Here is a 12,552-nt window from a genome sequence, read left to right as displayed (position 1 = left end):
AGGACAGGCTCTGGCAGCTGCTCTCAGCACCCGTGTTATGTGGATCCTAGTCATGATGACAAACACATTGAACTTATTGAACTGACCTTTCTTTTTCTTCATTTTAAACTGGTGACAATACTTTTAAAATGTAGTTCAGTTGTACCAGGTCATTGGGATCTTCAGGGTGTCATTTCAGTAAATGCTGACAGGTTTAGGGAAAGGCTATGACTGAAAAAGAACAGGAAGAAAATACATTCTGTGTTATTGCATAAATAAACCTGAATTACACACTTACTTTACCTGCCTTGAATATAATTTATACTTTCGTTTTCCCTCACCCCCCCCCCCCGCAAAGAGTTAATCTTCAAGAAGATATTAATACTAGATTCTATTCTTTTTTTCTAGAGAGAGAATAGGTGGCTTTTACCAAAAATTGCAGATCAAGCTGAAAGTCCCTAATAGTGCCATGAAATGAAAAATATTCTAAGTCCTTGAAATGATGAGAAATGACAACTTTAAAGGACTGGCAAAAGCAACAATGAAACGGATCAGTACTTTTCTCCTCCTCACCCCCCACCATCCTGCTATCTGGTTGGATAATCCTTCAATATTTTATGCTGATAAGAAACAGAATAAGTGGGTAGGAAAATGGACTTATGACTAAGGGCTTAATCCGGAAATGAATTAGGACACACATCTTGAAGTCAGTTTCAAATCTGCAGCAGGCTTCCCCTCACATCTTCAAAGTTAGAAAAGACCTAAACCATTTTGTCACATTTGAACTTTCGAGTTTAACAAACTACATGAAAGATGTTCAGATGTTCTTTTCTAGGTTATACTTCATGGGCTAGTCTATATAAATGCAGATTTCTTATTCTCCTAATAAAAGCCTCAGAGTTTTGTTGTAGAAAAGCCTAGCATCAATTAAGCTTTAAATTAAATTTCATTCTGTAGGAAAGTTCGGATACAGTGATGTCACATCTTTGGCAGATTCATCTTCACGATGGATTGTGCCCTCACGCTGCAAATGCCTTAGGAAAGTTTTATGTGATTTGAAATTCCAGAACAGTGGTGGAGGAAGGCTAGGAATGGTGAGACTTTGATAAACAAAGAGGCCGTGAGTAACACATTAAAAGGATAAAAGGATAAAAGGATTTTAATTCAGCTCACTAAGCTAGAAACTTCTGTTTGGTTTTCCATCTGTGACAATTTGCTTTTTTCAGTCAGCCTTTCAGGAAAAACATTCAAACAGTGAGATTTTCAAATGTACTTTTGAGATGACACTTGTGGTTGGAAAGATCTTGTGAAAATCATCAGTGGGATGATGTTATTTGTACAAATGAAAAACGCATCAGTCACCAAGTTCTGTCCAGGTACCGCTGATCTGGATGCCAGTAGTGTGTTTATTTCCATCCAGGAGGCAGCAGTGTGTGGCCACTGGGCAGCAGAACGGATTCAGCCATTTTTCATTAGCACTTGGACTTTGATAAAGGGGAATAGAAAAGAGCTGCTTGACCTTTCAGTGCTTAAATTATTAAAGAGCAAATAGATTTGAGGTCTGGATGCTTGCAAATCTAATTTGTCTTGTGGAGCAAGGATGAAAAGACATTTTGGGTTTGAAATTGCTCTAGTCAACTTAGTTCTTCCTTTAATATATCTGAAGATGAGTAGATGGTAGCTATTTAAAAAGTAATATGTCTGGAGTAGAGTGCATGGCATAACGTACCAACTGGCTGAAATGGAGGCCCACTAAATAATCATTTAATTCTTGAATTTTCATCTGATCCTCATCAACTTGCTACTTGGAAAAATTAATTTTTTTCAGCCGTATTCACTTAGATGGCATTAAAATTACAAAACAATTGTCTTTCTCTAGGGGGTGTCAAATATCATATTGTTCAAGTTAAATCAGGCCAGTGCCTGGCACATACTAGGGGCTCAGAAAGTATGCGTTGACTTAATAAATGAGGAAAGCTGGGGAAAGATGGATGGAAAGTGAGGATGGAGATGAGGGGAGAGAGGAAGCAGAGTTGCAGCTTCCGATTCTCTCCATTTCTCCTTATTTGCAGGTTGTACAGGATCAACTTGCAATCTAACCTGCATTATCTTATCGCAAAACCTTTTTCTTGGTAATTCCCTTCTCTCTTACCTCTTGGGTGTTCAGGAAATGAATACAAAAGAAACTTAGTATTAAGTTTTAGTAAAGCGAAGCATATTAGTGAATATCAGTATATTTCCTCCCTCCTACTACATATAAGGTATATAAAGTAAAAATTACTTCTGGATTACATTACGCCTTCAAAAATATGTACTTCGTGGCCCACTTCATTCTGTCTCATGAGATACAGAAGTGACTAACTGTATCGTCAGATGGTCAGGAGACCACATCTACTATTTAATTAACTATGCCCCAGATAGAATGGGCACCTCACCTCTGAACCTCAGTTTTCTCACCAGTAAAACCAGAAAATAAAACCTACATGTGGAAGGCTCCTGGCCTAGCACTTCCTGTATGGAATAACTTATGCAAATTTTTTTCTTCGCATAAATCTTCATATTTCTACTTTGTCTAGTATACTAGGCTTTCTGGAAGTTGTTTTTAAAGTGGAATTTTGAAAATCATGTCCTATAGCAAGTAAATTGGAAAAGCTTGCTGACAGAAGAAAGCCAGTGTTAAAAATTACTTAATGGAGAATCTCTTTGCAAAGCAATTAATTATTCTTTGATTTATCGATCTTGTGAGAGTAGTTCTTGTATGCTGAATAAAAATTCTGAATAAAAAAAAATATAAAATGTACCTTGGAGACCCATCTAATTCTCTCATTTCATAGGAAAAAAATAAGAACCAAAGATGTTCATTTAAAACCCCAGTTTTAGCAGAATTAGGAGTAGAGTCTAGGGGGATGCACACGCCAGTGTCTGCTACCCTGACAGAAGGCGTTGCAGGAAAACAGTCACACTTTCTTAATGATGTTTGCACTTCTCTAACCGAAGCCTTGAGTGTTACACATTGTCCCTCTGTTACATTCTGTTGGTTGCGTGCAATCTTCAAGGTTAGCCAACGCCATACTTGGTGGGAGAAATGCCAAAGAACTTGCAGATATAGTGGAATTGCCACATCTGACTGTAGATGTAAGAGGTCAGGGAGCAGCGGGAGTGAAATCAAAGCCCCCTCTGTCTCTGCCTGTGTTCCTTGTTCCCCCCACCCCCAAAGGAAGGTCCTTCCTAAATTCTTCCTTCCATGTTGGATACACCCTGCAGTGAGAACTCGGCAAGATTTGGTGGAGCATCTTACAGGACCAAGAGAAAGTCTTGATGTTAGGAAGTAAGGGTCATATTTCTCTTCTTTTCTTTAAGTTTGCATCCCTGCTCAGAAGTCCCTTTATCATTATTTACACTGTAAGCCTGCTGGACTCCCTGCCTACTGAGCTGTCATTCTGATGTTGTACAACCGTCAGTTTTTCTTTGGACAGAATTACAAACTGAACGGCAGCTGCGTTGCATGACTGAAATAGAATGTGCTAAGTGGTTGTACTTCCAGAAACAGGAGATTCACTGGGTGCAGATTCAGAGTTCACACGGACAGGAGCACAGAGAGGGACCTCTCCGGGCCGACCCCAGCTCTTGGCCTTGCTAGGCACCTCCCTTCTATTCTGTTTCCCCGGCTTTAATGAGTGGCTGTGCTGAGCAGCCCCAGGGTTACAGTGTTGCTCGGGGAGTCACGGTGCTTTTCTGACAAAGTAAGAAAAAGATATATCTCCTTGTCAGAAGGACTTGCAATCTAGTCTGGATTCAGTTTTTGAAAGCTGTTGTCGAGGTTTGTTTTTTCTCCGTATTAGAAACTTTTCTTTTCCCCAACCAAACTGCACAACAGTTCATCATTCTAGTAAATGTATGTAGCTCAATAAAGAAGTCCATCCCTTCAAAGTTTCTCCTCTTCTCCTAAGGTTAATTCGAAATTCACAGATATTGGAGGGGGGGTGGGGAGGGAAAGGTGAGTAGGGACCAGGAGATCCACTCCTTGGTGGGGACATCTGTCTCACAGGCATCTTCTGAGGATACTCATTCCCATCTTATCTTTATATAGAATTCAAGTAGCCCTGTTCATGATTTACTCTTAGAAACCACTTGTAACTCCAGGGTGTTGGCTTTTGAAATTCCAGTGCCTTTTCTCTGCTTTTCTGATGTCCTCACTTTCCACTGACCAAATATGGTGAAAGCAAAGGAATAGAAGAAAATATGGGAAGTTCCACCTTGGTTAACCCGAATCATCACACATTGTATCTTGTGACTTGATAAAACTTCACACACGATCATGCAGATGTCACCGAAGAAAATATTACGTTGCCTTTTTTAATAAACTTACGGTTAATATTGATTGGTTCATTGACTAGGTAAACTGAGTTCATTTTCTACAAATTCATCTTCAGTTACATGTAAGAAGAATGTTACCTTGGTGTCCTGCTCACATAAACAGCAGAGATTGTTCTATGAAAACGTTTTAACTATGGTAAATTTTCTTTCCCCCCAGAAGTTGTCTTATTTGGGGGTGAGAGAGTCCTGTGCAAAGGCATTAAGCACTTTCCCTCTCTGTCATGGGGCAAGTGTTGAATCCGTGTCCATTAGGCACTAAGCACTTATTGTTGGCTCTATCCAGTGTGTTCTTTATTTGGGGTCTCCTGTGGGTCTCCACAGTTGAAGACCATGGGAATCAACTCTGTTATCCGAAACTATCACTGATAATACTCTCTTTTTTCTAGTGTCTACCAAATAGTTGTCGAGGAAGAGCGTCCTCGAAGAGCTAAAAAGACAACAGAAATCTTAAAATGCTACCCGGTGCCCATCCACTTCCAGAATGCTTCTCTGCTGAACTCCCAGTACTACTTCGCTGCTGAATTCCCAGCCAACAGCCTCCAGTCGGCTCAGCCTTTTACTATTGGTGATAATAAGACATACAATGGATACTGGAACACCCCTCTCCTTCCCCATAAAAGCTACAGAATTTATTTCCAAGCTGCTAGCAGAGCCAACGGGGTAAGTTTTGTAAATGGCTGTTTACTTAGGCCATTCAGTGTTATCAGTGCGAACACAGATCACATAAGGTAGCAGTAAGAAGGAAAGTCATGCTTTTGTGTGCTTTTACTTGGAATAAATGTGTTTTATTCTCTCTTTTTAAAATTATTTTCACCTGGAGAAATTCATGGGAAGAAATGCATATATTCATATTTGTTTGGGTAGGAAGAAGATATTGTCAACATGATGGTTTTTATTTTCAGTTTTTACTTGTTACCAGAAGTTGGCTAGTGATTCTGCTTAGCCTACTATTTCACAGGGAAATAGTACAGCTCTAACACGTACACTCAGCTCGTTTACAATTTTGTGAGATTCACAACATCTGTCTCTTCAGCATGTTCTGTCCCATTTCTTTGGTGCCACGAGAGTTTACGCTTCCTATAGCTGGGACTAAATTAGTTATCTTTCTTTTTTTTCTAAGAGAAAACAGCTTTGGAAAGATGAGATAGAAACAAAATAAAAACTATCAAGTTGTTTTTGAATTTTTTTCCCTTTCCTGTTCAGACCAACCCAGAGCTCTGATGAGATAGGAAAGTCTCCTTAGAAGGAAGGGCGAATTTTCCAGATATGACAGTGGTTTCCTCCTTCACAGCGTGGGTCTTGGTACCATCACTGCCTTTGGCCAGTGAGAAGCGGGGGAAATCAGGGGCACAGGTTTTGCCCACGAGTGTCTGCACAGGGAGCCAGTGAGGGTCCGGAGGAGGAAGCCAGGGGGGCCACCTGGCAGAGGCGTTCTGTGTATAACTCCAGGCTCGCCATCTGCTCCCAGGGTGTCCACCGGCACCACCGCCAGCACTGGAGCCGGAAAATGTATCAGAGCGCAGTCCAAGTGCTAATCACTGTGTGGTTAATGCCACACTTGGAACAATGAGAACCTCCCTTATCCGTATTTAAAGAGAACTGCAGAGATTTTATTTGTTTCACATAAAACATGAATAGTGATTTTTTTCCCCCTCTTTATTTAACACAGGAAACCAAAATAGACTGTGTCCAAGTGGCCACAAAAGGTAGGTTGAAATTGTGCGAAGCTCTGCTGTCTTCTGTCCTTTACGAGTTTAGATGGCGTTTCAGAACTTCTTGAAATGTTCATGTCATTGAAATCAGTGTGTGCTCCTAGGTGTGTGCTAGGATTGTAGGCCAGTTAAATTTGACTGTGTTTCACACAGGTATTTCTTTTAAATGAGAAGTCACATTTCTGTGTTTCAAAGCAGTTTTCAATGGTTATCTTTTTAAAACTTCTATTAAAACAGAATTAATTTTTATATGATCTCGTTTATACTGTGGTATAAACCACAGTACCCTACATAGTAATACTGTGTCTAATGAATGTTCAGATGCATAATAGTAAAATACCTCCTGCTGTTTTAAAGCAATTATCTAGTTATAATAGATCTGTAGAGTCTGCGTGGGCTTTTTTCACTGGGGATGTGTGTCTCTTTGAACCCAGGAACCAGGTGATGTTATTGTGGACCTTGTGTTTCCCAGGCCTGGTTACAATCCTGAGACAACGGGATGGAGGTTGAAAGGTAGATTAGGATGAACCAGCATAAGCTCACCACACAGGGCCTCCTAAAGACGAGAGTGCAGCTGTGTGTGTGTGTGTGTGTGTGTGTGTGTGTGTGTGTGTGTGTGCGTGTGCGTGTGCGTGTGTGTGTGTGTGTGTGTACACACGTACTGTAACATCGTCTCGTCAACCTCGCAGTGTGCTCTTACCATCCCATGTGGAAGTATTTGAGAAGATGCCGCGAGAAACATCCGATGCTGCAGGAAAACGAGGCAGTGTACGTTAACACTTGTAGTTAAACGCACCCTTCCAGATCAGTGGAGGAAGCACGAGGACAGGGAGGAAGTGCTGGGAGATTGAATCTGGGAGGTCGGCAAGGAGGCAGAAAGCCGCAGATTTTGTCAGCTCATAGGGCGTCACTTGACAAGTTCTGTTGGATGAACGTATCTTGTTTTTGCTGTTTAACGTTCAGGCAGCTTAGTTTGAATATATCATGGGTGCCCATCAGCATTTTCAAAATTCTCATTGAATTCTTATTTCTTGAAGAAACATGGCCTTTTTATTCCATTAACTTGACAAACATTTCTTGGTTTCATGTTACGTGCCAGGCCTTGTGGGAGGTACTCACCTTATTTGTATTTTGTTTGTCCTCATGGGCTCATAGCTCTATTTCCAAGAATCTCCTTATATTGATTTTAAAACACTCAATTCTTTATATCATATTGTACCTGATTAAGAGCCTTTATACGTAGGGATAAATTAATAAAAAAATGAGATTACAGATATTGATGTGTTTTCTAAACTGTAATTCGCTGTTGACTATTAATTATCACAGTATTATAAGGCCTTTGAATGAGGTATCGACGTTCTCAGGCCTCCGATCAAGGCCCATGCTCGGATTGCTTTATTGAATTCTGCTGACCCTTGAGGTCTCAACAGAAAACCCAGTTCCAGAGTGCCTGATTCATAATGCCTTGCGTTTCACATCACAGCTGAAAGTTAAAATTACTTTCATATGTATGTTCTCATTTATTTCTTCTAAGTTACTGTGAGAAAGGAGACATGTATTGCTATTTTTATTTTTGAGACAAAGAAAATGCATTATTTGGGGAGATGAATTGACTTGCCAAGGTCACTCAGCTAATAATCTGTGTGTCAAGGCTTGATCCCAAGCGTTTGGCCTCCTACACCAGTGTTTCCCTGTATCTCATGGCTTTTCACCCAGCAGAGCCTCTGGCCAATCGTAGTTCTGCAGCATATAAGTATCTGTCCTCCTTTTTATTAGAACCGAGTCACCACCCAGTTGACTCTGGAAACAACAGAATATCTGCCATCCTGTTCATGTGCAGAGTTAAATAATTATATAAACAACACTAGTAAATATGGAAATGTGATGTTTGCTGTTTTCACAATAGATTGAATTAGATGGTGATTTGGATCGTTTTCTTGTATCATCAGCTAGATTTAATCAATATTGTAATTTGTTTTTCAATTCGCCGAAGGATGATTAGGCAGTCAGATGACCTGATTGACTAAATATTTCTCTGCTCATATTTTCTGAGTCATTTGCAGACATTTACACAGCAACAAACTCTATCCAACCAAATAACCTTTTTGGGGGGAAGAGGGAACCAAATTTTAATTTTCATTGCCTCACTTTGTCATTCCTATTCATAAAATCACAGCACAGGAGGGAACCTCAGGAGATAGTCTCCTGCTGGGTGAAAACTACACTGTTTGGTACCATTTTATTTCATGAATTTCTATATGTACAGGTTCAGCAACCTTCCTTTACAGCACCGTATAATGTTTCATCACCTTTATAATCAGATAATTTTTTGCTTATTCATACTAAAATTGATTTTGCAATGAAGGAAGCCATTCCATCTTGATGACTTCATCAAAACAGAGAAATAGGCAGGTCTGACAGTGTTACTGGTACCATATCATAAAAATGTTTGAAATTGAAAAGAGTTCAAGCATTTTGACTGTTTTTGCCACTTAGCACTGACAATATAGTGGCTTAATTGAATTTGCAGACACTAAACCACTTTCCTGAGCAGCATTTTGAATTTACAAAGATTTCAGTGTTCTCATGAAACAACTGTTGACAAGTATCTTTATAGAGAAAGTATGGAGGTGGATTTTTTTCCACAAGGAACTAATTTGTAATTTCAAACACGGATATGTCTCTTAAAGATATATTTCATGCTAGTTATAAATTTAATGTAGTGATTATTTTAATCATATTCCAAGGGTACATTTTGATTCTAATCATCTCAAATATAAAGCCTCATAAAAAATTGGACACCAGGAAATACCTAAGGTGGGTCATTACATATCTCCATATGTTGGGGGATTGCCTGTATTTTTATGTATCCTCCTTTAATTTATATACCTAGATTCATCATAAGTATATGTGGTTAGCTATAGGCAAACTCACCCCAGACTGTTCTATCTCTTGAGTTAAAAAGACACCATACAGGACTTCCCTGGTGGCGCGGTAGTTAAGAATCCGCCTGCCAATGCACGGGACACAGGTTCGAGCCCTGGTCTGGGAAGATCCCACATGCCACGGAGCAACTAAGCCCGTGTGCCACAGCTACTGAGCCTGCACTCTAGGGCCCGTGAGCCACAACTACTGAGCCTGCAAGCCACAACTACCAAAGCCCACGTGCCTAGAGCCCATGCTCTGCAACAAGAGAAGCCACTGCAATGAGAAGCCCACGCACTGCAACAAAGAGCAGCCCCCACTCGCCGCAACTAGAGAAAGCCCGCACGCAGCAATGAAGACCCGATGCAGCCAAAAATAAAATAAATAAATTTATAAAAATTAACTAACTAAATAAATTAAATTGTAAAAATAAAAAAAGAAAGACAGCATATGATGACAATATACTTGATGTTTTGGGGTTACCCTCCCAACAGGATTCTTTTTAATCTTTATGGTGGAGTACATAGAATGGCTTTTAGCTATTTTTAGATTCTCCTAATTTTTATTTTGATTTTTAATCACATTCACGTTTTTATAGCTGAATTCTGTTTAACACCACTTGATCCAGCTATGTCTTAGCAATGCTTGTATATGTTTTCCTTAACTTTCACATACCTTATGGCTGCCTACGGTAACTAGTAGGGTGGAAACTCTTTTCTGCTAGTTTTGGAAGAATTTGTTAGTGATCAATTCTAAAGAATTTGTTGATGATCAATTCTAAACTGACAGGAAACTTTTACTTTCACTTAAAAGTAAAAATCTGTCTTGTTAGTAAATTAGATTTCTTGTATTAAATGAGGTATAGTCATTCTAATTGATATAATAATTAGTTTAAACTGTATACTTTGCATTAATCTCCCATAAAATAACTTTTTCCATGACATGATGCCAGCTATGTTTCTCCTTGACAATATAGCCATTTGGGAGCTTTCTTGTTATACATTTATTTAAGAAAAATATTTGAGGACACACATAGATCAAAAGTGAGGGGATGGAAAAAGATATTTCATGCAAATGGAAATGACAGTAGACCAGGAGTCACAATACTCATATCAGACAAAACAGGCTCTAAAACAAAGGCCATAAAGAAAGATAAAGAAGGACACTACATAATGATAAAAGGATCAGTACAAGAAGAGGATATTACACTTGTCAACATACATGTACCCAGTATAGCAGCACCCAGATACATAAAACAAATACTAACAGACATAAATGGAGAAATTGGTGGGAATACATAATAGTAGGAGACTTTTAACACCCACTCACATCAATGGACAGATCTTCGGGACAGAAGATCAGTAAGGCAACAGAGATCCTAAATGATACAATAGAACAGTTAGAGTTAATTGATATTTTCAGGACATTTCATCCCAAAAAACCCAGAATACACATTCTTTTCAAGTGCACATGGAACATTCTCTAGGATTGACCACATACAAGGGCACAAAACAAGCCTCAACAAATTTAAGAGGATAAAAAAAATTTAAGTGCCTATTACGTTAGGCATAGTGTAATCTTTAAAACTTCCAGACATAGATACATAAATATATCACTTTTTAAATTTTGAGGATTTTGAGTTCATAAAAGTTTTGAGGTTTTTGTTTGTTTCTTTGTTTTTAGTGTATGGGGGGGGGGTGTCATATGTATTAACTTATTCCTCTCCTTGCTATGATTTGACTAACAGCAGTATAGCTAGAAATCAAGACAAAAACTGCATGAAAACCACATGCTAAATTATTTTCAAAAGCATTATAGTAGTCAGATATAAACCTTAAAGAAAAAGAAAACAAAACCATTATTCTAATGTCATATTTTAAGGTGAATTTTCTGTGCAAAAATGCTCCACTGTTTTTAAGTGTAGTCTTTTATTTAACTTACGTTTGTATGGCAATGTGCTTTGCTGGGAGACCTTCAGGAAACTTTGAAGGATTCCTATTGTGCTGATACAATTTCTAACTATATTCAGAAATGTGAATGTCTCTTTTTTTAATCACTAGGCTCTTTGAGAAGTTTCTCTACACTGTTTTTCTGTTCATTGTTTTGTTCAAAGAAACGCCATCCTTTCTAGGCCACAGTGGTACAAAATGAAAGTACACTGATAAAAAGAACTGAAAAGAATGTCGAGATGTAAAGCTAATTAAGATTCCTTTTAATTACTCATATTCAACACACAAGCAAACAAATTATATAGTAAGGCCGCTCATATATGCTAATCTGCTATCATTTAGCTATGGGTTTAGAAATAGAAACGTAAATATGATACGCGTTTGTCGCTCTGCATTTTGTAGAGAAAATATTTCCTTTTCTCGACCTGAAAGTCTCCATAATGTATATCATGAGTGCATTAAGGCCCCCGAGAAGTTCCCAAGGAAAGGAAACCTGTTTAACTTTGTTCAGCCCTAGAGTTTCTAAATTTATTTGATCCAAACTCATTTTTCAAGGAGCCCTAGAGTCATATAAAACCCAGTTTGGTAAATACTGGGTCTTCAAATTCCAGAAGATACCACCACCTGTAACTGACACGGCAGGTTAGGAGCCGATACACCAGGTGTGATGTTTACTCTCCCGTGCGCACCTTTGTACCTAAAGGAGACCCTAAGCTTATCAGCACCAGACGCCATCTTTAAAGCCTAGGAATTCAGCGATATTCTCTTTCATAATGCATTCTTTTGATATTTTAAGACATAGTGCAGCAAGTTGTTCTGTAAAGGGCAGATGATAAATATCTTAGGCTTCCCGACCCACACTGTCTCCATCAGAGCCCCTCAGCCCTGCCTTTGCTGTGGAAGGGCCACCGTCATCATGGGTGAACAATGAACATGACTCTGCCAATAAAACTTTATTTGCAAAAGCAGGCAGTGGGCCAGCTGACCCCTATTTTACAGTAATCTGTAACAAAATCAAGTTTTTTCCTTGTAACCGAGAATAATTGTCACAAAGGAACACTTTACAAGGCAGAACACAGAGATCAGATAGAAATCCTTCCTGATCCCTGTTGTGGACTTTTCCATTTGAGTTTTGAGCCTCAGTTTATAACTTGTCTTCTTTTTGAGTTGTGAATACAGGGCTGCCTGACATAGCTCTTTTCAAATATCTTTTTGTTCATATTGTTTACCAATTTCAGTATGGGATGTTCTATTTTTATAGACACAATGTAACTTTTCTCAGATGTAGAGTAGGTCAAATTTTCCTGTAAGTAATGGAAAACTGCACAGGAATGTTGGTTGAACAAGAGTATCTATAACCAAGCAAGTGTTCTGTGCGTAAACTTGGAATTGGTACCAACTTTGTCACGAGTCTTAGAAATAACATTTTACTGTTTACAGTTTATTATGCAATTTTGCATACTGTGTCATACCAAGAAAATTATCTTTGTGATATCTTGGGAGTTCTCCATTCTCTGTCCAAACTGTTAGTTTATCCATCTCACTGAGCAAAACTAAAAAGTTTTCATTAGTAACACATGAAAGATGATGATACCACTTTTAAACCCAGT

At 38.8% G+C, this 12,552-nt stretch overlaps 1 protein-coding gene across 4 annotated transcripts in view; it reads left to right on the top strand.

Annotated features, from left to right (window-relative positions):
- PTPRM (protein tyrosine phosphatase receptor type M) overlaps positions 1 to 12,552 on the top strand; it is a 746,863-nt gene that overhangs the window by 470,416 nt on the left and 263,895 nt on the right. For all 4 annotated transcript variants that reach the window (XM_082668014.1, XM_082668012.1, XM_082668013.1 and 1 more), the window contains exons 12-13: positions 4,743 to 5,016; positions 6,026 to 6,062. In XM_082668014.1, the coding sequence (XP_082524140.1) occupies positions 4,743 to 5,016; positions 6,026 to 6,062 (311 nt within the window). The remainder of the gene's footprint in view (positions 1 to 4,742; positions 5,017 to 6,025; positions 6,063 to 12,552) is intronic.

Source organism: Grampus griseus (assembly GCF_964374135.1).
Source record: "Grampus griseus genome assembly, chromosome: 12".
Classification (NCBI taxonomy): Eukaryota; Metazoa; Chordata; class Mammalia; order Artiodactyla; family Delphinidae; genus Grampus; species Grampus griseus.
Note: the sequence above shows the minus strand (reverse complement) of the source record. Positions and strands in the feature narration are given on the sequence as shown.